At 37.5% G+C, this 27,713-nt stretch overlaps 1 protein-coding gene across 1 annotated transcript in view; it reads left to right on the top strand.

Annotated features, from left to right (window-relative positions):
* The window catches only part of dock4b (dedicator of cytokinesis 4b), an 87,467-nt gene that overhangs the window by 20,122 nt on the left and 39,632 nt on the right, over positions 1–27,713 (top strand). The window contains exons 2-15 of the mRNA XM_082168345.1: positions 6,119–6,202; positions 9,282–9,322; positions 9,524–9,579; positions 10,323–10,419; positions 10,671–10,819; positions 13,552–13,636; positions 16,309–16,460; positions 19,689–19,770; positions 19,851–19,911; positions 20,001–20,133; positions 21,434–21,522; positions 23,955–24,080; positions 27,202–27,326; positions 27,532–27,694. Coding sequence (XP_082024471.1) covers positions 6,119–6,202; positions 9,282–9,322; positions 9,524–9,579; positions 10,323–10,419; positions 10,671–10,819; positions 13,552–13,636; positions 16,309–16,460; positions 19,689–19,770; positions 19,851–19,911; positions 20,001–20,133; positions 21,434–21,522; positions 23,955–24,080; positions 27,202–27,326; positions 27,532–27,694 — 1,443 coding nt within the window. The remainder of the gene's footprint in view (positions 1–6,118; positions 6,203–9,281; positions 9,323–9,523; positions 9,580–10,322; positions 10,420–10,670; positions 10,820–13,551; positions 13,637–16,308; positions 16,461–19,688; positions 19,771–19,850; positions 19,912–20,000; positions 20,134–21,433; positions 21,523–23,954; positions 24,081–27,201; positions 27,327–27,531; positions 27,695–27,713) is intronic.

Here is a 27,713-nt window from a genome sequence, read left to right on the forward strand (position 1 = left end):
CTGGAAGCACTGAGGCAGATACACATGTCACTTGGCCAGAACTTGAGCGGCGAGGGTAAACCCATCATCCTGAGCTCTGTGTCGTGCTGTAAAGAGCTTAGACTACCCAACTGTAGCATCACACCCTCCGCAGACCTGGAACCAAGTAGCAGACCTAAACCAGATCTGCAGTTAATCCGCACAAACGGTGTCTTGTGTTGAGTTCTCTATTTCGATGTCTGAGCCAAAGGGATGAGGCTTGCTGTCGTAAGACTGTGTCAGCCCAGCGGGATTATAGGATGCGAGAGCATGGCACCCTGCTGAGGTTTGGACTGTGTGTTTGTTTCTCTGCCACATTCCCACAATGCACATGCCATCAGTTAAAATCAAAGTTGCTTTGACTTTGCTGCCAACTTATAAAATATTTTTATTAGGGCTAGGCACCGACACACATTTCACGATTCAATTCTGATTTTGATTCAGATCAATTCAAAACGTATTAATTTGGATATATGATGTACAGTACATGTCAATTGTTAATTTTTCTAGCTGACCATCAACCTAAAGACATTGAATAACTTTCTTGAGGTAAACATAACGTTACGTGACCTATTGTTCACAAACTGTTTTATTGACGTCTTTCCGTTGATTGAGCAATTACATGTCACATGATACTTTTCTGTAAGTTTCAACATACCTTCTGATGTTCATTTTATGTTTATTTTGTGCTATAACTAGTAGTAAAGAGAAAGAGATGATTGGCTCATAAAGTGGCTACAGCAATCTGTGATGCAACACTAAAGAGCACCACACAAGTATTTATTTTTTGAATTTCATAATAAATTGACAGAATTTGAAAGCCAAGACTTTGTTTCATATCAAGAGGATCAAAGCCCAAAGCTTATTGCGATTTATTGCGAGAGGCGGTACAAATCATGTGAAATCAAGTGAAGTTTTGCTCACACATTACCAGGAAACAGCATAGACTAAAAGAACGATTCTTGGGATTTAATAATAGATATCAGTTCATCAAAAAGAGAATCTGATTAAAATCAATATTTTCAACCCAGTCCTAATGTTTAGGCATCATACACGCACACAAAGGCTCCTTCAACAGTGTGCAAAATTATGCAACCTAACAAAATATATTTTAGGACAAAATCTAAGCATTTTATTTATCAGACAATCCCAGAATGCAGTGCAACACAAAATGTTTTATGCAAGATAGTGAATGGAGTCAAGAGAAATGTGAACTGTAAAATTAAGTATTATAAATAAAATATATTAACATTTCACATAAAATATTAGTATTTGAATAGTAGTGTGAAAATATATTCAGAGATGATTTTTTTTTTTTTTTTTTTCAAGACACTATGGGCTCGTGTCCCAAACACAGATTAGGGATCGTGCTAAAAAGGATTTTCAGTGCAGAATTACTGATGAGATTGTAATTTAGTTCCAGGGTTAATCTGTGTCTGGAAATCTGGCACTCTACTATAAATATGGATTTAGTTATAAATGTTGCGAAATATTATTCATGTTTTTAATGAATACATTGTGTCATCAACATACTGGGTTAAAGTAAAGAGTTATTTAAAGTTGAAATAATCACTGGATTTGCCAGAATTTGGCATCACATCTTTAAAAAGATACTATTTTATTTGAGGCACTTGGTTGCTTGCAAGGAAACTAAATATCCATGAATAGAACTGCAATAATTTGCTTTCTTATTTATGGCTGTGACAATTATTAGTTTTGGACCAACAAGTCTTCATACATCCAATGAAAATGATCTGCATTTTATGCAGTGACATTAAGTGTGTCCAACTACTTTGAACTTTTGAAAGCATGTTTGCCATTAAGTTTTTAAAATTGGTATACCTTTTTGGAGAGGTAAGGGTGTCTCTCTACCTCACATTCTTGTTCTTTTTCTTTCTTCAGGTAATTAAAAACCACTGAAAGTATTTTTCGGTCACTGAACAGGTTTGAGCCTCTTTGGCGATGCTCCAGCTCAGTTAACAGCTGCCGTACGGTTACCGAGGAAGGATTTGAGCTCTGTCAAGGACTCCGCATCCAAGATGAATAATTTAATGTGCTGCTGCCGAAAACCTGTATAATTAATTCAACGGACCTACTTTGTTATTTTGCCTTCCAAATTTTAAAGTCAAATCACACAGATAGGATATACAGCTGCCTTCAAAACTCAGGGACAACTTGGGTTGTGAAGCTTTTTGGATGAGCTGAAATTTTGGACATTGGGATTGTGATTGGATGAGAGTTTCAAGGAGATGCACTAAACTCAAGGACGTTCTAGTTTGTCATTTCTGAGTAAAAATATTCAGTTAGATCCAGGTTTTACAATTTTAGTGGTTCAGTTTACCATATTATTTACAAAAATGTGAAATGCAATAGTACAGTTTTAGAGGAAAATATAAGTGCTGCTTGTCTGTGCTAAACTCCTTTTCAGTGGTTGCCAAGGTGTTGCAAGGCGGTTGCTAGGATATTCTGAGTGGTTGTTATGTGTAAGGATGGGAATTGTAAGGAATTATGGCCCCTTCGTTCCTTTTTTTTGATTCACACACATACACACACAAAAACTCCTAAGACTCATTCCAATCAATCATAAAATAAAATTTCCTTTGTTTTTGAATCACTCAAAAGAATCAACTCATTGGATTCATTTATCTGGGAATCAGTTACACACTGGTCGCACTCTATGCTTTTGATTGACTAAAAGAACTAAAGCCTGGTTCACACGGGGCGATTTTAAAATTGTCGGCTGATTTTCCAAACCTGAGAGACCCCACACACGGGGATAAAAAATCACAGGTCTAACAGTTTTGGTCATACAGTGTGTGGTGCGCAGCCACACGGCAAAATCAACACATCACACACGAACCGATTTGACTCCCGAGCATTCCCAGATCAGACGGGAAATCGCGCAAAATACCTCGAGATCAAACGTGACTTCAGAGTAAACAATCATGGCGGACGAAGAGGATGCAGTGGCAATCATAGACATCATAGTTTGTAGTTTGTTTTTAACCGGAAAAAAACGTTAGCAAAAGAAAAGGCGATGATCTCTGACGTCCACCGGACTTTCTGGTGCGCCATGCCGCCGGCTGTTTTGATTATATTTCCGGTGTTTCCTCGCCGCCTCGTCACCTCGCTTTCTGATTGGCTACACTCCACAGTCCACAGGCTGCGTGCTCGGGGGACACCACACACGAGAAGAAATCGGGCCAAATAAATCCAACATGTTGGATATCCCCGATTTGAGATCGGAGCGGTCCCGACGTCCTTCCGAGCAGACGAGAGCAGCCTTAACACACCACACACGGCAGGAATATCTGATCAGATTATTTTACGATAATCGGAGCATCCTTAAGATTGTCGGAAGGGGTGAATCGGGGCTAAAATCGGCCTAATTATCCTGCCGTGTGAACCAGGCTTTAGTCAACCAACCTATAAGAGTCATTTGGCGATTAGTTTACATGATCATGTTGAATGTTTTAGATTCGCTAACAAGATCCGACTCGGAGTTATTCTTTTGGGACTGCACCGATTGCTGTGTTTTTGAATCACTACAATCGACACATTGGAGTCATTCTTTTGGGAATCGCTGGAATACACTTGTCAAACTGAATGTTTTTGATTCACCAAAAAGAATCAACTCATAGGAGTCATTCTTTTTTGAATCAGTTGGACTACACTGATTTGACTTTGTTTTTTGATTCTCTAAAAAGAACTGATTGTCAATAATGATTTGATTGGGTATTTGTGAGTGTGCTCTGTGCATCTTAGGATGACTTTTTATAATCTTTTAAAGTCTTACAACCCACACACAGAGGTTCTCAATTGGGTCAGAGGCTCTTTGTTAGTTTGGCCTATGTCCCATAAAACTATGAAATCCACTCCACAAATCATCTCTTCATCTCAGGCAGGTGAGATAACCTGATTTAACACACATATCCCATAATCCCCTGTGAGTGGAGTGGGCAATGATGACATCATTATAATAGATTTGAGAGCTGTCATGCTGGCTGTTTGTGTGAGGAACGCTGATTACAAGACATATATTATTTTCTCTCTGCAGTTTCTTTTTCATCATTTTCCAGTCTGTCACTTCTTCTTTTCTTCTTGTATGTCTTTCACCATCGTTTAGTCTCCATATTCTTAATTTCTGCTCTATTTCTTTACTTTTCTTGGCTCAGGGAGCCTTGACTTCTTCAAAGGCTCTTAGCGTACATGCTCATCAAAGCGAGTCTCCTCAGGTGAGTCTCTCTGTTGAGCGCTTAAGGAAGAGAGACACGTCACTTTTATTAAACCTTCCCACGGTGCTGAACTTCAGAGCAAATCTGGCAACCCTGCCCTTATGAGCTTAAGCTGAGGTCACGCTAGGCTTTGAGCATCTGAAATTACTTCAAACCCCACAAAAAAAAAAAAAAAAAATCAGCTTTTGGGTTTGTGCGCTCTTTGAATTCACCCAAAAAGGTCAATCTGTGACGTTTACATTCTATAAATCAAATGTCTTTGCACTATGCAATTTTGCAGCACAGTGTTTGCTGAACTTCAACTTTGGTTCATAGCTGATCAAATGTGTATGAATGGAAGGGAATGGAGCAGGTTTTTTTAAATTAAATTCATCGTATAAATGTCATGACATGGTTTGAAATGTCATGTCACCAGTTTTATTTAAGTGTAATTTAGATACTTTTTGTCCTTTTTTATTAGTTTTTATAAAATATATCTATAGAATTTTTTATATTTTTTATTTCAGTTTTAGTTATTTTAGTACGTCAAGTTAAAGGTGCAGTAAACACATATTTGAAATCAACCCAAACAAACGCACCCCTCCCTTCATTGCTCCGCCATCCAAAATGCACGAAAACGCAATGCATTGGATGTCTCTTTATCACAGCTGAAGCGAAGCAAAATAATACTTTATGAAAAATAAAGATGAAGGACGAACGACAAGGAAGAAAATAAAATGAACATATAGTACACAAGAGTACGAGCAAGAGTTGGTTGTTAATCGCCTGCAGCGATTCTGGTTGTGTGAAACATAGAAAAACCAATGTTGCTCACGTATGGAGCAGAAACAACACAACCTCTGCATCCTTTTCTAATATATACATGAGTCATAAAGATATTGCCTGATATTCCTCTGATTTCTCTCTTTTGTAAAGTCTCTCAGCCATCTCTCTTTCTACAGTCTTTCTTCAAATCTCCCTCTTGCTCACTCTTTCTCCTCCCCCATCATGAGTGGACACTCCCCCTACTGCTGATTGGCTCACTCTCTCTCCTCCCCTATCATGAGTGGACACTCCCCCTATTGCTGATTGGCTCACTCTCTCTCCTCCCCTATCATGAGTGGACTCCCCCTACTGCTGATTAACTCACTCTCTGTCCTCCCCCATCATGAGTGGATACACCCCCTACTGCTGATTGGCTCACTCTTTCTCCTCCCCCATAATGAATGGACACTCCCCCTACTGCTGACTGGCTCACTCTTTCTCCTCCCCCATCATGAGTGGACATGATGCCCCTACTGCTGATTGGCTCACTCTCTCTCCTCCCCCATCATGAGTGGACACTCCCCCTACTGCTGATTGGCTCACTCTCTCTCCTCCCCCATCATGAGTGGACACTCCCCCTACTGCTGATTGGCTACAAGTGTGCTGTGCTGCTCGGTCCTAACCACTTTACACAGCGTTTCTCAGAAATCGCTTACTGCACCTTTAAACTAAATGAAAAAGTAATGTAAAAGTAATGCATTGCAATATTCTGTTTCTCCCTAAAAAAGTAACTAATTACAGTACATTGCTTGAAAAGTTAGTTGAAAGTAATGTTTTGTTATTTTTGTCTGTTCCGATGTATGCATGAGTATGCATGTTTAAAGACATTTTACTTCAGTAGTTAAATATGTTTAAGCAAAGTAATAATATTGAAAAGTAATGTTCGTTACTTTTCTAGCCCAAGAAATGTTCATAAAAAAGTAACTCAAATATTTGCTTTACTCGTCAAAAAAAGTAATCTGATTACATAAATATAGCTTGTAAAGCATTACCCCCAATACTGACAGTGGAAAAGACTGATGAGTTATCGTTAAATATGATTGTCATTTTTTGTGTTGCAGTGCTGGCCAGTTTTCGAGGAACGGTGCAGCATGGCTTGCCTTTGGAGATCGGTGACACAGTGCAGATCCTGGAGAAATGTGAAGGTGAATACATGAGTGCTGATGCCATGCCACTGTCGTCAAAACCATCTTTTACTTTTTTTTCATTAGTATAAACCCCAGTGTTTACACCAGTTTGGACCGGCTTAAATTGCAAAATGGTTAAGATGGACCATGCTGTTCTATTACTCGCACATAAGGTGGTTATTGTCACAGGTAAACTAACTTGCCCAACATGAAAGTGCCCAAAACTAACATTATTCTGGTAATTCAGTGATAGTTTTAACAGGAAAATGAAGCTGATTTAAACAGGCTTAGCTGGTATAGGCTGTTTTTGCATTTCAGCAGGGCTGCTTGAGGATAATGTTGTTCACCAGTATATGTTGTTTTGGATGATGGTGTGTTCCCACCAGGCTTCTTAAGCAGCTAGGAAGCAGGACTTCCTTTTCAACCAAGCTTTACCAGGAAGTCCATGCAGGTTGAATGGCTTCATAAGCTAAGTAGGGCTAAAACTAACAATTATTTAGATTTTTGACTAATCTAAACTAGAGTAAATCTGAACTAAAGGTTCAACTGAAATAAAATTAAACCTATAGACCTTATGTAGCCCCGCCCCTTTTCAGCGCTGCGCTCGTTGTCTTTTGACTTCCGGTCTGTATTTTCACAGCGATTTTGCGTGTTTATTAATGAACGGCTCGTTTTAAAATCTTCCCGGTCGACTGACATTTGTTAAGTCATCTGCTTTAAACATTACAGTCCTCATGATAACCTTCGTTAACTTTACATTAAGTAAATCCAAAAGCGAATTACTCCTGGACAGCAATGCCATAGAAATATACAGAGCGACCGCAAAACGGAAGTTAAAAGACAATATTCTAAAGATGGCGGCGCCCTCGTTTCTCTGGCGCATAAGGTCTATATAGTAATAGTAATTGTATTCTAATAGTATGCTGTAGTATCCTAAAATAACACTGCAATGAAACCAATTTATGGAAATACTGTTCACTGACCTTCAATGAACTACATCAAAATCTATTTATATGAGAGGGTTTGTGTATGCAAAGTTTAAAAAATATAATAGAATTAGCGAGAAACCAGCTATGACAAGTCAAAATAAACTAGCGTGGTAAGTCATTCTAGTCTAAGATGGTCTTTTCACCAGGCAGGGTTGGCTTGATTTGATAAACTGCTGACACAGACACCTGTACTACCTCTGAAACGGGAGGATTTCAAACCAGACTTTTTTTGTGACCCACACTCGACTCCTTCGTTTCCTGTTTCCACCCTTTGAAGACACACTCCTTTGTTCTCTGGGTGCACACGTTTCCTGTTTTTTTGAGTAAGAAAGCCGGTTTCGGTTGGAAAACACCCAGTAACATTGTGATGGAGAATCTTAAACAGTAGATAACACTACATAATCATTAGTTCCTGGCTGACTGGAGGTGCTAATTATCAGACGAGGGGTCGTCTTTCTGTATTTAGCAGCTATCACACTCTTTACCGAAAGTGCAGAGGTGATGCAAGCCCCCTGTTTTTTCACACCTTCTGTGCTTCTCAGCTTTTTGCCAGGAAGCACATTAGTTTGTGTGCTGGTTTGCAGTGGGCAGAAGGGTAATCGGTGCTGGAGATGATTAGATGACAGTGGTAGTGCAGGCCGTCAGTGAGTCAAAGTGAAGCTGATGTTGAAAGTAACTTATTGGTCAAATCGTTGCTCTTAAAAGTAAAGGTTCTATATTTACATTGACATTTATTCATTTAGCTGACACTTTTATCCAAAGCGACTTACAATTGCTATATATGTCAGAGGTCGCACGCCTCTGGAGCAACTAGGGGTTAAGTGTCTTGCTCAGGGACACATTGGTGTCTCACAGTGGATTCGAACCCGGGTCTCTCACACCAAAGGCATGTGTCTTATCCATTGCACCACCACCCCATATAGAACCTTAAAGTCGTCATGAAATTAAAACTGACCTTATTTACTTTGTTAGCACACATTACTAGTCTTGTGGTGAACAATTAATCCGTGCAAATTAATAAACAGAAAAAAATGTGTTTGTTGTGGTAATCTTTAATCATAATCTGACCCAGTACATGCTCCCAGTACATGCAGCCAGTCTCAGACTACAGTAGTTTAGCCTGATTTATCCCCGATTTACCCCTCCCAACAATCTGAGAAATAATATTGTCCAGTACCTTGGGCGGTTACGATGTTCGGACCAGATTATCTATGCGAGTCGCTTACAGATCAAATCTTAAACATGTTTGATATTATCGGTTTTGGCCCCGATTTGTCTGTGAGCACGTCAGGGCCAACCGGATAATATCAAACATGTTTAATATTTAGGATTTTAAATCAGGATGATTATGACTGATTACTTCAGTACTTTGTACGTCAGTACTTGCTGTAATTGTTCCCGTTTGTGCGTAATGCAACCAGATTTAAAATACAAAGTTAAATGCTTAATTGAAATTTGGGCTGATTAACATTTTTCATAACAACAGTCCAAAACACACAAAAATACAGGTGTTACAGGTGTTAAAAAATATAGGCTTTAATCTTCTGATTTAATCCTGACGGATGACATCTATGAACGGAAACAAAAACCGGTGCACTCTGACCAATTTGACAGTTTACTTTCACGTGACTTGTATTAGCAAATCTCATTGCAACATTGTTACAATTTTAAAAAGCTGTTTTGGAACAAACCAAACAATCTACAGGTCTTAAAATGAGACTAAGTTCAGTTGAGTAAATAAAATAAAATATGACACCAAGTTCCTACAGTGTGTAAAACATGTTTAGAGTTGTGTTTATTGTACATGGTAAATCTTCAGCAAAACAAATGCTACAATTGCCAACTTGTTTCTTAAGATGGCGTATTCAGTGCTACAGAATATGATTGGACGTTTGATATTAAATATCTATATCTGACTTTCAGTGGAAATAAGAATTTAAAATGTTGTTTTCACTGCATTTGCACATACGTTTGTCCTTTCTTTCCAAGAGAACATTTCCAACATTACCTGCTGTGTTTTGTTAGATAACGTCCTTTGAAAAGGCTTCAGTCAAGACACATTAGGCCGATATTACAGATGAAAGTCACAGAAATGTTTTGTGTTTCAGGTTGGTACAGAGGATTCATCCTCAAGAACCCGAATGCCAAGGTAAGCAACTGTCTCTTTGTCTTTTATCAGGTCTGTCAGTGTCGGATGCTATTTTCAGTTGCCGAAATATCACAGCGACACTGTCAGACGAAACGCACGGATCAAAGCCAGTCGCTCTCTTTATTTCTGTCTTTTTGTTCCCTTGGTTATTAGTAGACTTATTCACTTTTTATTTTGATTTGTTTATCTCTTTCTTTTTAGGGCATTTTCCCAAGCAACTACATCCATCTAAAGAATGCACACATCAAGAATAAGGGGTGAGTTGAAGGAAAGGATGGCAAACATTCAGACCCTCCAAATAGCAGATAATTCAGCTTGGTTGATCTGCTGTTTCTGTATTTACTGTTGTAAATCTCCCCCTATGGAAACTCTAAACTGGAGTTTTGGTGATATTAATAACATTTGCGTACTCACAGATATCCAGCATCCTATAAAGTGCAAACATGCACATTTACACATATGTTCGTTATTGCAATAAAGCCACCTGAACCGTTTGCAGTCTGCAGAAAAAAGTAATTCCAATGATAATTGTGTTGCACCACTAAACCGTCCGTTTTCACATGATTTGTATTTTTCAATGAGAAAACATTCAGTGTGACATATTAGATTGACAGTATGTTAGCTTGATTTCTGCAATGAGTGCAATCCTTTGTGTTAAATTCAGAGTGAATGGCAATCAAACCTATGAGAACTCATGTAATTCATACATATCCGGCAATGTTATTGTTTTTCCTTCTTCTGTATTCTGCATCCATGCAATATAAGCAAAGTTTGGTTTTCTAGATTTTATGACTTTTTTTTAATTGGTGTACGGATATCTGAGACTGGGCTGCCTGAACATGATGCTAAATGAATGTAGCGACGGCGAACAGAAGGAAAACGCCAGCGCTTCACTGTACATCTGCTTTTTCCTTTGATTAACGTACGGTATAACAAGCGCAGAGCCAGATGAGGTGTATCTCATATCTGTTGTGCTGTGTCGCCCACATTTGACTCTCAGGCAGTTTGAGACGGTGGTGCCGACTGAAGACTCTGTCATTACGGAGATGACGTCCACCCTGAGGGACTGGGGCGCCATGTGGAAGCAGCTCTTTGTGGTAAATACTGTTTGGGCAAACACAGCAAGTCCGCCCACAGCCACACACTGCCTACGTGAACTCTGGGTACACAGATGCTGATGGGCGGAATATATTATATGTATTTTAGCTGCTGATGCGGGGGAAACGGTATTTGAATTATTTCTACACCAGGTCTTTATATATCAGTGTTGCAGGATTATAGCCCATTATTAAAGCTGCAATTTCAACATTTCAGTGGCTCTTTCCTTTACTTTTGTTTACACTAATAGAAAAACGAAGGAGATCTGTTTCACAGACTGTGGCACGTGATGAATGAGATTTTGGACCTCAGGCGGCAGGTTTTGGTGGGTCACCTGACCCACGATCGCATGAGGGATGTCAAACAGCACATCACTGCACGTCTGGACTGGGGCAATGAGTGAGTACAGCATCACCTGTGTGATGTAATAAAGCGACAGGTTGAATCTCAAAAATCTCTAATTTTATTTTACTGTAATTCCCCCCAAAATGTTAGTTACTATAATTTTTTTTTAAAGTAATATATTTTTTTTAATAATTATAAATCAATATTAATTTCCCTACTGTTCAAAAGTTTGAGGACTGTAAAAGTGTTGAATATTTTGTTTAAAGTTTCTTATACTTCTTGACAGGCTGGAAAACTGGGTGGGGCTTTCTGGGATAGTCCTAAAATGGTTCAGGTCATACTTAGATGGGAGAGGTTATTATGTGAGTATAGGAGACCATAAGTCTGAGTGGACATCCATGACATGCGGAGTCCCTCAAGGCTCAATTCTTGCGCCACTCCTGTTCAACCTGTATATGCTCCCAATGAGCCAAATAATGATAAATAACCAAATTGCTTACCACAGCTATGCAGACGACACACAGCTGTACTTAGCCCTATCGCCTAACGATTACAGCCCCATTGACTCCCTGTGCCGATGCATTGACGAAGTCAACAGTTGGATGTGTCAAAACTTTCTTCAATTAAACAAAGACAAAACTGAAGTTATTGCGTTTGGAAACAAAGATGAAGTTCTCAAAGTGAACGCATACCTTCACTCTAGGGGTAAAACAACTAAACATCAAGTCAGGAATCTTGGTGTGACACTAGAGTCAGACCTTAGTTTCAGTAGTCATGTCAAAGCAATAACTAAATCAGCATACTATCATCTGAAAAATATTGCAAGAATTAGATGCTTTGTTTCCAGACAAGACTTAGAGAAACTTGTGCATGCTTTCATCACCAGCAGGGTGGATTATTGTAATGGACTCCTCACTGGCCTTCCCAAAAAGACCATAAGACAGTTGCAGCTCATACAGAACGCTGCCGCCAGGATTCTGAGCAGAACCAGAAAATATGAACATATCACACCAGTCCTCAGGTCTTTACACTGGCTCCCAGTTAGATTTAGGATTGATTTTAAAGTATTATTACTGGTATATAAATCATTCAATGGCCTAGGACCTCAATACATTGCAGATATGCTCACTGAATATAAACCCAACAGATCACTCAGATCATTAGGATCATATCAGCTAGAAATACCAAGGGTTCACTCTAAACATGGTGAGTCTGCTTTTAGCTATTATGCCAGCCACAGCTGGAACCAGCTTCCAGAAGAGATCAGATGTGCTCCTACAGTGGTCACATTCAAATCCAGACTCAAAACACTTCTGTTTAGCTGTGCATTTACTGAATGAGCACTGTGCCACTGTTCGTCCGACTGTTTGTACTGTACTGTATTTTACTCTATTTTTCTAAACTGTTTTAATTATTCTTATTTCTTTTAATTATTTTAATTTCTCCTATGTCAGCAGGGCATTTAGCCCGAAACTGTAAATGCCCACTCAGAAAGTGATAATGTGAAAGTGATTAATGTGGGTTTGAAAGTAGAACAGTATTTAAATGACGATATTAAAGTTTTCGTCTGAGAAAGAATGTGAACGCAGTGCTAAAGTGCTAAAGAAAGTGAAAACAACGTGTGAGTAAATGAGGGAGAAAAGAAAGTTAAAGGAAAGTTGATAGATGGAAGTCGTAAGAAGATTGAAGGTTAAAAGAAGGTTGAAAGATTTAAGTCTTAAGGGAATCCTTTGAAAGAAAGATCTATAATAAATATTCTTTTTTATTTTTTAAAAGTACTGTATTTTATTTTATTTTTCTAAACTGTTTTAATTATTCTTATTTCTTTTCATTATTTTAATTTCTTCTATGTAAAGCACTTTGAATTGCCATTGTGTATGAAATGTGCTATATAAATAAACTTGCCTTGCCTTGCCTTGCCTACTCACCAAGGCTGCATACAATAAAAATTATAAAATAAAAAGAAATACGGTAAAACAGCAATATTTAGAAATTTTATTACAATTTAAAATAAGAGTTTTCTACTGTATTATATTTTAAGATGTAGTTTATATATAATGTATTCCTGTGACCAATGCACAATATCATTGTTTATTATTAGCATGTGTTGCAGGTTTGTCGTCTGCCTTTTAAATGTTCAAGCTCTTTAAACCAGGATGGATTCTGATTGGCTGTCAGTGTTTTTATTGTTCATCAGTTGGAAAAAATCATTCTGAAAGTGATTCCAACAATATTGTTTCTCTGTGGCATTATCGTTATAATTGTGGTCTGGACTCTGCTATGCTTTTATATTTAGAAAGATTTTTAGTTCTATATCTTTGACCCTGTTTACACCTGGAATTAAGATGCATTTTGGTTGATTGGATCACAAGTGAATGACACTAAACAGGTTTAAAAGGGGACTAAAACGTTTCGAGCTTGTCCGCTCTCTGTCAAAAACGGATTTGACCGGATTGCTTTCATAGTGTTCATGTAGTCGAATGCGTTCGAACAGCCACAAAAGACCGTCTACTCTATTTTGTCCATTAGATCGAAAGATCTGAAAAAGTCCACACATTTACCCGCCCATAGACCCTCCCCTGGAAGAAATCAGGACACAAGTGGTTGAAGTGGACAAAGGAGTAAACGGGAATCTGTCCGATCGACCAAAATGCATCTTAATACCAGCTGTAAACAGGGCCTTTATCGTTATTGTTATAGTTAACGTCCTTGCTGTGAACAGGCTTTAACATAGAAATATGTTGTACGCAGTCTGGTAATGCTGTACGGTTTCCGTCCTTTCACAGGCAGCTGTGTTTGGACCTGGTACCCAGGAGAGAGTTCAGCATGGTGGACCCGGATGAAATCAGCGTCACTGAGCTCTATCGACTGGTACGTCTGTTTTGCTGCGTTACCACACGACCACGTTCCTGACTCGAGAGTTTATCGTCTCAGAAAGTTTCCCGATTTAGCCACTTAATCCCGTTCCATTAAACGTAAGAGGCACGTAAGATGAAAGCCTCAAGCTCTACCATCAGCTCGAGTAACAGGCCCTATGGGGAAAATGACAGTAATTCTGAGACGCACTGACAAGATACGCCGCAGACAATTACAGTCGTCATGGATGTGGAAGTCTGGTTGCCAGCCGGAGGGGTTGTTGACAGCGGGGAGTCTCTGCTGTGATATAATTGAGCTATGCGAAGCACATTGTAGCTTTACTTAGGCTAAATGTGACCTGAAATGTCCCCATACTGTGTAATGTAATGTAATAACCCTCCGCTGCCAGACGGACTCCATTACCGCACCCTGTCTGTGGTTTATATGGCGGTCACACACACTTTTGCCATCAGATGCGTGTGAGATGAAACACAAGGTGGATGTTTGCAACATGCAAAAACATTTTTTTGATTTGAACACGAATCTCAAAAAGTTGTAACAGCTTTATTAAAAGATCTTTGAGGTTTTATTTAAAATTAGAACTGGTGTTTATGATGAATGATATCGAAGCTAAAATGGGTTGGGCGGGGGTAAATGAGTTCTTGGCACCAGTTATTGATTTATTTGGGTTATATTGTGCTATGATGGTCTAGTTTAGCTGTGAGCCTGTGATTGAATAGCAGGCTCAACAGGATGGCGTTTTGTGTGTGTTTAGATGGAGCTCATTACCTTTGACACATACCCAATGTGCTGTGATGAATAGTGTGGGAGTGAATCAGGTCACCCAGTCTCACCACACACACTTTAATTAGTCTTGAGGATTTAGACATTACCACAAATGTGTGTGTGTGTGAAAGAAACTGGGAGATTGGGAGTGGGAAAACTCAGCCGAGAACAATGAATACACAATAAACTGAACAATCATAGTTGCTTTCACTTTTTAATGCCACATTGTCATTGAGTTTGTCCTTACTCTTTGGTTTGGTTTGGTTGATTGTTCGTAATAATTATTACCCCACACACGCTTGATCAGGACACAGGTGCTCTTTGTTTGGAGTTCTTAATGTAAAAGTAAGCGGTTTAAGAAGTCTAGAACCTTCCTTAATCTGACCCGACCTGCCAAACGGGGAATAAAGTCTTTATTGAAATTCCTGTGCTTTATCTTTTTAGCCTATTCATTCCCATTAAAAGCTTCGGTTAATGTAATTTCTTGTAAAGGCGGAATTGCTGCTCTCTTTGGTTCTCTTTCTTCATTTATTAAAGTTGGCATGAAAGGGAAGTTGCGATAGTCTTTTCTTCCCTGTTGTGACGTATATCCGAGTATATTCGTATATTCTCAAAAAAAAAAAAAAAAAAAAAAGTAGGGCTGGACTGGCTTTTTGTCCATCGGGAATTGATTGGATGGTTGTGTTTTGCTATTGGTCGATCTCATGTGAGTGACAGGTTGCCCCGCCTTCGCGTCAGTATACATGTCAGCAGAGATGAGAGGAGAGGCTGCGAGAGTGAGGGGAAGTTGTTCAGATTAAAAATTATGAGGGCATATTAATTAAAAATAATGAAGTGCACAGATAAATCATTTATAATAAATACTGCAGTATTCCATAAAAAAATAATCTTTTCCAATTTCATGGTGACTTAAATGCTTCTGTTTAAAATCACACATCACCTTACACTCAGTTGAAACCCAATTTGTGGATGCAATTGAAGTATTTAACATTTTTTACATACCATGTATTGTAAAAATACAACTATTTCACGTGTTAGCATCTTGCTAAATACGTTCCCTTAAAATGCATGATTACTTTGGTGTTCATGCATTTAAAAACTACTAATGTAGCTACAACTGTAAAACAACAACAACATTGTACTTATTTGAGTAGGTACAATGTAACTACGTCACCTTAAAATAAAGTAAAATAAATTCTGTTTTCAACATGGTTTGTGAGACATTAATTGGAAATGACTGCTAATTTACTTGAATAATTGCTTTTAAAACTTCCAATGCTAATTAAGTGAGGAGTACTTAAAGGTTACATCATTAGCATTATAAGTTTTTTAATTAAAGTGTGTTCATTAGTGTCTATCTATGTCGTCCTCATGCATACACACAGCATCACAGAGAGAGCATATGCACTGTCCCGTTGGCCTTTTTATATTTCACATCACACCTGTTCACACCTCGGTGTCCTCACACAGAGTGCGGTTCAACGACTACTCAATCCCAAGTGAGAAGTGTGTTTGTTACACAACAACGGTGTGAATGTCCACTTAAAATTAGCATGTGTGCAGTGATGTGCGTGCACGTGTGTTTGTGTGTGTGTGTGCGCATTTGACATTGCTCTCTGTGGTCTCTGTGTGTAAAGAAAGGAGCATAATAACTGAAGCAAATTCGATTTGGCCGGCTGTAAAGGAGCCGTGCTGTGAACATGGAGCTACTGGAATTCAATGGAATATTCATTTATGCTTATGTTATGCACAGCTTTCCCTGCTTTTCTGGGTATTAAAAAGACATAATGCAAAGTTAGAGCTTTATTTGGTGTTTACATGCATTGTGAATGTTTTTTTTTTGTCTATTGAAAAATGGTTGCATCACACATGTAATAATCTCTATGTGTTGGATTGGATAGATGGAGCATCGGCACCGGAAGAAAGAAACTCCGACTCCTGTCAGCACACATCACATGTTTGTCCATTTGAAGAGTCTGATGAGCTCAAACCTGGGTGAAGAACTGGAGGTCTTCTTCTTCATCTATGATAGTCGAGAGAACAAACCGCTCAGGTGAGCATCTAACTATTCGTTCATATGGTTGTGTGATTTATCAGCTCACCCACTACCGTTAAAAAGTTTGGGGTTTGTAAGATTGTTTAATGTTTTCTAATATGCTGATTTTCTTGCTCAAGAAACATTTCTTATTATTACCGATGTTGAAAACAGTTGTGCTGCTTAATATTTTTTTTGTGGAAACCATGAAATTTCTTCTTCAAGATTCTTTGATAAATAGATTTATTAGTTATTTATTTGAAGCAGTTTTTGGAGCGTTGTTGTAAAGAAAAGTCTTCCTTTTGTGGAAAAGTGTCCTGTTTGTGTCCTGAACCAGGATGTGCTCTTCAATCATAACCTCATTACATGTGCTTCCTCCTGTGTTTGTCCCGGCCACTGCCAGACAGATGAAAAACAAATAAACAGTTTTCATCAGGGAAACACACCTGCAGTTGAGGCTGTGAGAGGCTTCAGATGGTGTGTGTGTGTGTGTGTGTGTGTGTGTGTGTGTGTGTGTGTGTGTGTGTGTGTGTGTGTACCTGTTTATATCATCTAATGGTTAATTACAGTCTCTAACCGTTTCAGCAGCTGCTCTGTCGGGTTTGCTCACACACATTGTCTCCGTGTTTTCCCTCTATTCATTGATTGGAGTTTTTCCATCAGTCTATAGTCATGAAGGAGAATATTAATGTGGCCCTGATCCATCAACGATTTCCCTACCTGGTTAGATGGCTGATTTCCAGTTAATTAATTTGTCTTTTTTTGTTTCCATATGGAAGGGCACTCACTTTTTTTCAGACTAGCCTGCTGCGATGACAGGTCCTGTGGATTTAATCACAGTGCTGCCCAGATTCACACAACTGCAGTGAATAGGGAGTCACTGGGGCTGTATCCCAATTTGAATATTTGACACTGTAATATAATGTAATGTGCTGTTGATGGAGAAAGTACACACTTCTGAGTAGGTAATAAAACTATATGAATATATTTGAAGATATACCATGTTATTGCGTACTTATAATTATATTTTATTTACATGTGTCTGAAATTTAGCATTTTGCTAAAATAATACTTTTTGGTTAATAAATGTAACGTAATAGTTTAAAATTATTATAAATTTTTTTACATCCTTTGGTATTTTTCTTTAATTAAAATTATCACTGCCATATGTCAAAAATCACAAACTGTTTAATTTTTTTTATTCTATTTTTGGTGACCTATGATTTTGGATGCATAATCCTTGCAAATTAACTATGGTTTCATTAGACATGTAAATGTATTCTTTTATTTAAATAATAATACAGTATATATGCATACAGAATAATGATAATAATTATTATTATTATAATTTAAAGTAATTATTACATTATTATGCCAGTTTGTATATTTACATGGTCAGCGTGGAATTTTTTTTTTTTTTTTTTTCTTTATTAATTTTTCATGCAGCTTAACTTGTATAGCATTAGCATTTCTTTGAGTCGAGTGATTCAGTATCAGTCCTGGTGTTAGGCAGCTCATGTTACCAGTTATGCCCATTTTGTCTATTGTTGCACGGACAGCGAGCGCTGTTACAAAAAGACGAGGTTGCTGTTTGTGTTCAGTTTTCTTTAGACAGTTTGAACGCTGCAACCAAAAGCTTTTATGTGTGTGTGTGTGTGTGTGTGTGTGTGTGTGTGTGTGTGTGTGAAGCATGTGGGAGAGAAAGAGTCTATCTGTGTTTCTCCTCATTTCTGCCACAGGATATGTACAAAGTGCTGATTGACAGCCTTCTGGGTAACGGCTCCCCCTTCGTTCCCATGGGACCGTTTTGTGGCGTGGTTAATTTACCCAGCCAGACATACAGGGATAACGTTTCCATCCGTGTCGATTTATCCAGCCGTGTCCGGAGGGAGGCGTGGGGGTCGTATCGGTGTCCCATTTGAACTTGTGTTAAAATCCCTGGCATCAAGGGAGGAAATATCAAATTCTCTGTGATGTTCCAGGCGAGAGTGAAAGAAAGCCGCCCGTCTGTGTGTCATTGAAATGCTGGCGTGATGTCTGCAGATAGGAATATCCCAGTGTCCACAGACGCCTCTTCAGAAAGCGATCGCAGCCCTGCAGCTGTGTGTCAAAGGCCGAAACAGCCTTTGTGCTCCTGCCTCTGGTGATGGGACGCTGTGATCGCAACAATGCTGAGTTAATTAACATGGTGTTTGTGTGGAGGGCCGGTTTTATACAAGTGTGTGTGTATGAATGCGTGTATTTTCCTGAGCGGATTGTATGAGTAAGTTTTGTTCGATCTCTATTGCCAGCTATTGTTCCTGTTGGGATGCATTATAGGGCCGCTCTTCTTTTTATCATGAAGCTGTGAAAGTCATGTAACTGGATTATGAGGTCGGTCGGTTACGGACACATGTCTGTTCCATTATTGCCTTGTATTGACAGCTGGCAGATTCCCTCATGGTTTAAACTACATTTATTTCATTTGCTGGATACATATATTCAGAAACACAGCAGAACTGGAGTTACTTAAAATAAAGCATCTTGATCAAGGGCACGATGGTGTCACCTCGGGAACCACACAATTTTTATTTCATTTTTACAAAAAGTACTGTGACACCGTGGTTGTATCAGATGTATATACCATGGTACATGTCCCGAAAAAAACTGTAGTATTAGCATGGTATGTGTCCAGTAAAATTGTGTGTGGTGGTGTTTTTTTTTTATTTTTGTTTTTTTTATTTAAACATGTTTTGTACCTGTTTTGTTTTTGTATAAAACCCATGGTACTTTTCCAAAAACACATGGTATTACTTTGATAATGCCGTACATTTTATTTTATTTGTACACATCCAAGATCATGATAATGCCATTGTATTTGCAAAGACCATAGTATTACCATGGTATACATGGTCTTATTGTAGTGCATAGTTAAAAATTTCTATGGGACAAAAGCATGGTAATGTCTGAAATATTTATACTTTTTTTTGTTTTGTCTGGTTTCATTGACAGTTCAACATCTGTTATGATGAACCGTTTTATGTACGAGATATGCTTGGTAAATATTTGATAAGGCAAAGTGAATGTCTTTTTTGAATTTTTGAATCGGTTCCAAAAATGTTACACACTGTATTTTGTCCTTAAAAATCTAATTCTTTGTGTTCTTTTTCTTTTCTCTAATTCTTTGTGTTTTTAAACTGCGTTTGTACATAATGTACTCAGTGTTTAAACTGAAAGTGTTTCTCTCGCTCTCTCTTTGTTTTGCAGTGAAAGGTTCTTTGTTAAACTAAATAAAAATGGTCTGCCCAAGTTTCCCGAGAAGACCGAGAGACAATGCACACTTTTTGTGGTGAGTGTTGAGATTAAATCACTCCCAGACTAATCATGCGGAGTAATCGGTGTTGATTACATTTTGTTTGTTTTATTCAGGATCTGGGGAGCGGCGACCTGAGAAAAGACGTGTATATTGTTGTGCACATCATTAGGATTGGTAAAAGCCGATATTGTCTCCACAGAATAATGACTGATTCCAAAGACCCTGCAGGCATGTGATGAGCGCTGATTGTTTCGTGTGTGTAGGGAGGATGGGTGCAGGAGAGAAGAAGAACACGTGTAATGTGCAATACAGGCGTCCGTTCGGCTGTGCTGTGGTCAGCATCGCTGATCTCCTCACTGCTGACTCCAAAGATGACCACCTGCTGAAGGTCTATGCGTAAGTGACTTGGAAAAGTATTTCCAGGCCTAAAAATTATAGAATTTGACATGAAAATAGCCTTAGAGGATGGCACGAAACACCTATATAAATTAATTAATAAAGCTGTACATAAATAGCCATGTACATTGCTGAAGAAGTCAGAATTTTATTTTGTTTATTATATTATATTATATTATATTATATTACATTATATTACATTATATTACATTATATTACATTATATTATATTATATTATATTATATTATATTATATTATATTATATTATATTATATTATATCGGAGACCCAAAAAGCTGATTTCTCCATTCCCCCATTCAAATTATATTATATTATATTATATTATATTATATTATATTATATTATATTATATTATATTATATTATATTATATTATATTATATCGGAGACCCAAAAAGCTGATTTCTCCATTCCCCCATTCAAATTATATTATATTATATTATATTATATTATATTATATTATATTATATTATATTATATTATATTATATTATATTATATTATATTATATTATATTATATTATATTATAACGGAGACCCAAAAAGCTGATTTCTCCATTCCCCCAAATTATATTATATTATATTATATTATATTATATTATATTATATTATATTATATTATATTATATTATATTATATTATATTATATTATATTATATTATATTATATTATAACGGAGACCCAAAAAGCTGATTTCTCCATTCCCCCATTCATATTATATTATATTAATTATATTAATTATATTAATTATATTATATTACATTATATTATATTACATTATATTACATTATATTATATTATATTATATTATATTATATTATATTATATTATATTATATTATATTATATTATATTATATTATATTATATTATATCGGAGACCCAAAAAGCTGATTTCTCCATTCCCCCATTCAAATTATATTATATTATATTATATTATATTATAACGGAGACCCAAAAAGCTGATTTCTCCATTCCCCATTCAAATTTGAGGACGTTTTCTGTGTTTTGGGAGAAATTTGTATGCTATAAAGTACAATGATTTATATCTAAAGAATTGGTGCCTGAAATACAAATGCAATAGTGTGGCCTACTTTGCACTGGAGGGCAGACACAGACAGATGTGTTTGGCTCTTGATCTTTGACGGTTGACACTCACACATTATCAGCTGGCTCGTGGCCAGTCCTTTGGGCTGATAATGTGATTGCTGTTCTTTATATCTGTGTGGCTGTGTGATTGAATCCAGTACGCTGATTGTCCTCTGTTGTTTTGTTTTTTGCAGTTGCAACACAGAGAGCGATTGGAGTCAAACTCACGACAACATCATTAAAAAAGTCAACTCCAGATACAACCTTTCGGGCTCCAACACAGGTAATGGAGCTGCCACAACCTTGAGATTGAGTCAAGTCACTTATTGAAAACAATCTGCATAAACGGATCAGAAATCACCATTGTTATGACATCACAACTACAACCACATTAACATAAGACTGCCCATGGTTACATATCAACACCTAATTTGATGTCCAGCGACTTGGTTGGGGACTCACGTACATACAAAATAGGTTAGCCAATTATAACAGAGGTCATTTACATAAGAGTTTTAAAGGCACAGTAACAAAATAGCCTTTAAATGTCAGAGAGAGTCATGAAAACACCACTGAAGACCATTATAAATTATATATGAACTTTTATTATAAATAGACTTATAAATGGACTTTAGAACTTTTGTTTAAAAATAATAATAATAATAATAATTATATTAATAATAATATATATAATATATATAATAGACTTGACTTGACTTGACTTGACTTTAGGGAAAATAAAACCTTCAAAAGTGTATTTTCCATTAAATGAAATAACCCCATTTTCACCGTAATGCTTGTGTACGCGGTTTGCCAGCATATCTGCCGGTGGTATAAAGATGCTTGGCTCTCCCAGAAACCTAATTTGCATGATGACTTCGAAGTTAATAATTTTAGATCTAAAGACGCATGAAAAGCCCCTCAGGGTGGCTTATCCAAAAATGGTAATACATTTCATTTCGGCAGGGGAAAAAAAGATTTGCACATAAAGAAGCACAAGTGTCCAGATGGTTGATTTGCAGGTTTTTTTTGCGATTTCTGCATTTTCTGTGAAGAGCTCGTAATTGCACGCAGCACCTCCGCATCCGTTGAGTAATCACACTGCAAAGCCAGGGAATACATCAATTATTTCATTTATTCGACACGTTCTTCAGCACACCAGACAATGAACAATAATGCTCACAAAAGTACCATCTTGCTAAATTTTATCTGAATCAATGAAGATATGATTTCTTCTAATATATGAAATTATTCAATGCAGGTTTGTTAAACGATTGCTCATTCACTGAGAGACAAGATCACATCCTTACTATGATACACACTCATAAGCCATGCAGGTGTTTTTTTTTTTTTTTTTTTTTGCTTAATCTCTACCACATCAGTTATGCGGAACAGGACAAAGAAACAGCTTTATCAGGACCTTTTTAAACCAAGTGATTATGATAATAGAATTAAACTATAATTGGAGTATAATTAAGGTGCAATGTTACATTAGAGATCAGTAAATATATAGTGTCTAGTGCTTGTCAAACTCCCATTATTTTATTTTATTTTATTTTATTTTATTTTATTTTATTTTATTTTATTTTATTTTATTTTATTTTATTTTATTTTATTTTATTATTTTTTTTTTTTTTTTATTTATTTTTTTTTTTATTTTTTTTTATTTTTTTATTTTAAAATTTGCATTCATTTTATGTGTAACCTTGACACCCATAAATTAATCTTGCTTATTTTGTGACTAAAGTTGTATTAATCATAGTCTTCTAATCGCTGCAAAGTGTGTGCTGGCTATTGACGTAACATTTCTATTTGGGTAGGTTTAGTTTGGCTCAATTCCCATGTTCACGGTCTGAATCTGTCTGTGTGATTAATGGAGACTTTGTGCGAGCTCAGTAATGGAATAATTCTCCAACAGCACTTCTCTGACCCTGTGCCATCAAACAGCGATTATACAGCATAAAGCCATTGCCATTGAGTATGTGCCAGACAGTTCATGATCAACCTCGGCACTGCTTCAGAACATCATTAAGAGCTGCAATAGCACAGAGCCTGATACATATTTGCTTATGTGTCATGTACCGATGGGCTATTAGATTGTTTTACATCCTAAGTTGTCTTGTTCTCCAAAGCTCAGCAAAACTAAACTGTGCAGAGAAATCAAGTAAGCTTTTGGAAAATTAGGAAAATAGGTTGAAGGTGGTTGGAAATGACTTGTGAGATGATGATACGATGATGGCGATGTGTATCGATTTCTGTTTCATGTGGTTAGAAGTGTGACAGAAAGCAGATTCTGGACTGATAAGTGTGTTTTTACAGTACATCACATAACTTTAACAATACAATTGTCTCAAAAGCAGAACTTCTGTTTACCGAAATGCAAACCTCTTAAACGTGAACCCGAAACTCTGCCAAATCTCACAAAAACATTACGCAAAATTGACATCACACCCTGTCAAACTGAGAGAGTATAATGTGGGAGGATTATTATATCCAAAGCTCTCTAATGAATATTCATCATGTCCTCTTCAGTGAATACCTGTGAATATTCATTATGTGCAGGAGTGAAGTTTTCTCAGTGTCAGTCTGTTGGGTGAAAGATCCATTCTTTAAGTGATTTGAGAAAAGCTGTGAATAATCATCTGTAATTATCTCATATTATGCTCTCTTTGTTTAAGAATAAATATGAATATTTGATGTGTGTGTTGAATCCAGGTCTGGCGGTGGCGCTCCAGTTGCTGCACGGCGACATTGAACAGCTGCGGAGAGAATATATGGTCCTTTTTTCCAGAGGAGTGTCCATAACCAAAAAACTGGGCTTCTCTGATGTCATCATGCCAGGTGAAAATAAAACAATAACTCATTTACTTACAGTCATTATATTCTAGAAAGGCTCTGTTGCGACAAATCTCAAATATTTGCTGCAAGCGTTAGCCTGCCTTACCGATTTGCTCTTCTTGGCATGGCATGTGTAGTACTTTGACAAAGGTGACTTTTCTTGTCAGGCTGATAAAACCCAGCACACCTTGACTCTCAGAAATTGCACAAAGCCAACCAATCAGATTATAGCTTGCAAGTTTGAGAAGCTCTTGCTGTGTTTTGTGCTGCATGCATCAGACAGTCTGTATGTGTCTGAGACTATTTTCACTCTCCGTCTTTCCACAACTGACCCAGATGTTTTGGTTGCACAAGCAGCCTGTCTCCTGGATGAATGTGCCATCACTGGCAGTAACTGTGCCTTATGGTTGCCGGATTTATTATTAGTCCTTTGCTGTAGGCTGATATTCCCTCTTTTTTCAGCGTGCGTGGGTTCTTGTCTGTGTGTGTGTGTGTGTGTGTGTGTGGATGTGCATATTCCAGGTCATTCTCATTCACCAGTTCTGTTTCAGATCTTCCAGGAAACTTACTGTGATTGTTTCTATATATCTGATTGTTGCCACAGCAACTGTCATTTGGACATTAGTTGGCATGACTACTGGTTTGAAGTTGCGTCTTGAAATAGGACTGCACACACTTAATTGCATTACACACACACACACACACACACACACACACACACACACACACACACACACACACACACACACACACACACACACACACACACACGCACAGGAACCCAGACTTCTTCCGCTTGGTGGTTTAGGTGGTAGAAGCTCTTTGTCCCCTTTATTTGCAAAAGCTGCAATGCTTTAAAATGTGTCACACAGTTCACAGTGCATTTCCAAACCACGCTGCCGGGGACAAATCATGCACCTTTTCTAGAGTTGAGGTCCACAAAGTAATCCAACAGAGTCTCAGGAAATTAACTTTTTTTGTATTGTTTCTTCTACATGGGCGAATAATAACTGGTACATCATGAAATGTGGTTGTGACCTACCGTTGGCCGTAACATTTGCATTTCTACAAATGTGAAAATGTGCATGCACGTGTGGTTGTCGAGGCACAGATGGTCGATGACAAATGACAAGGTGCAAATATGTAGTTGCATTTCCTGTGTGATAGAGAATATGCGTGTTTTTGATAATCATTCATTAGCGGTCTTATCCACGAGTCGCAGGATGCACCTGCTGAGGACGTTTGGGAGGGATGAACTTCATAGTGTAGTTGTGCTCCTGTGTCATAATAATGATGACACTTTCCATGTTTTATCATTAGTCTGTGGTGCTTTTCCACAAACACCCGGGCCTGGTTTCACATTAAGCCTGGATAAGGCCATAGTTCAATTAGGACATTTCAGTAGCTTTTATAAATGTGCCTTAGAAAAAAAAAACATTACTGGTGTGCATCTTTAGACAAAACAACGTCACTGACATATTTTAAGATTGGTATGTCAGTGCAAGTTGCTTTCAGTTAAAACAGCTCATGCATTTTAGTTTTGGACTATCTTTAGCCCTGTATGTGAAACCGGGGGAAAAGGTGTTATATTAAACCTGCACCAATTGTGCTACGACACGAATGATACCTCAAATCATGTTGCTTGTTGAGGATAGAAGTGCTTTTGCATTTCTATTCAATTGATGTCAAAGAGCATTTCCATTTCAGGATCGATTCGAGTTCCAGAAACATGAGAAAAAGCGTATTGGTCTGTGGGGTTTTCCTGCTGAGCAAACAACATTAAATCAATGTACATGGTAAAAAGTCATTCGATCTGTGTGAAGGCATCCATTATTGGGACACATTGTTTAATTTTAACATTGAAAATCCATGCCGAAAAATGCACTCTTGGCGCAAATCTTAATGTGGGATCTAGACTGCGAACAGTTGCAGGTTTGAACCCAGTTAAAGTGAAACTCAGAGTCACTGATCAAAGCCCAGAGTTACTCTAAGAAAAACTCTCTCAACTTTTTATAAAAAGAATTTTATGTCACAGGGTTGCCAACTCTCACGCATTGAGCGTGAGACTCACGCAATTGACACTTTTCACACGCTCTCACGCCACACATCCATTTTCTCACGCACAGAAAAATTGCGGAGCAAAGAGGTACTTTTAATATTAAACTAATTATCAGCTCTTAGATTCCGTCAATTTTATTACGAAATTAAGACCAAAAAATACGTTTGGCGCTTGTAAATGTGACGTGACAGATCGCTGAGCGCCTCAGTTCAAGTGCACGTGAACCGATCATCTGTTACTTTTTTATTTAAAGATGCAGTACAACTTACCGAAAGTATACATAATATCGACCAATTAGTGTTTTTCAACCACGGAAAGAGGTCAATATATAATAGCAGGAGAACAATTATGTCACATAACGTTACATTTACCTCAGGAAAGCCATTTAATGACCATAGCATGTTAATTGAATAGAAAAAATAGCTAGAGAGGAGATTTTGCTGAGCACTTATATTACATATTTATTATATTTTTACTTATGTCATTAAATAATTGTTATTATAACAAAAACTGCATTATATTTAATTTCATTTATTATTTTTAACCTTTAATAATACCAGCAGATTGGGCCCTCTATGTTTACAGCATTAGGTGAGATTATTTTTTTAAATAAAATTTTAAATAAACATGTATCCAAAGTAGTCAATATTGAATCAAAATCGGAATCAAATCACAAGAATGGAATTGAAATCTTGAAATTTTTGTAAACATTGTAACATGTTGTCACTAAACTTCATAAAATTCTATTTAGTTACCAAATGTTTTGACAATCAATTGTGATGCAATATTTGCATCAATAGTTTGAGGATCCAATGGAGATACGAGGTTTAGTCACATGTTTTTTTTGTAATACTTTTCATTGGTTAATAATTTGCATATCCCAAGTACAGATGTAAAGACTGACCAATAGTAATGATTTACGAGAAAAAAAGCTGAAATATGGAGATACGAGGTTTCTGTAGATTACTGAGAAGCTTCTTAATTTTTTGGGATGGATTTCTGGTGTCCCAGTTTTTTTTGCGTTTATCGCAACTTAAAACTGTTCTTTCTTTTCTTTTCCTAAAGGTGAGATGCGAAATGATCTATACATCACGCTGGAGAAGGGCGAGTTTGAGAAGGGAGGGAAGAGCGTGGCGAGAAACGTGGAAGTCACCGCCTACGCGCTGGACGTCGATGGACAGATTCTCAAGGTTTTTAGACTGATAAATGTTCCTTGTTCTACTTGATTACATATAAATAGACATGATCTTGAGTACCAGGTAATATAAAGTGAAAAGCTGATCAAAGTCTGACATTGATTGTTTTCACACAAACAGCCATCGAGGTGGAGAGGTGAGAGGTCTGTGGTTTTCCTCATCCTCACTCACTCTGTGTCTGTTGACTCTCTCTCTGCAGGGGTTTGTGGCCGTGGGTTCGGGTGAGCCGGGTGGAGACGAGTATCACACGTTCGTGCTTTACCACAACAACAGTCCGCGATGGGCAGAGCTAATCAAGCTTCCCATCCCCGTCGACATGTTCCGCGGCTCTCACGTCCGCTTCGAGTTCCGCCACTGTTCCAGTAAGTCCGACACAGCTCA

Source organism: Leuciscus leuciscus (genome assembly GCF_965113295.1).
Source record: "Leuciscus leuciscus genome assembly, chromosome: 4".
NCBI classification, from domain to species: domain Eukaryota; kingdom Metazoa; phylum Chordata; class Actinopteri; order Cypriniformes; family Leuciscidae; genus Leuciscus; species Leuciscus leuciscus.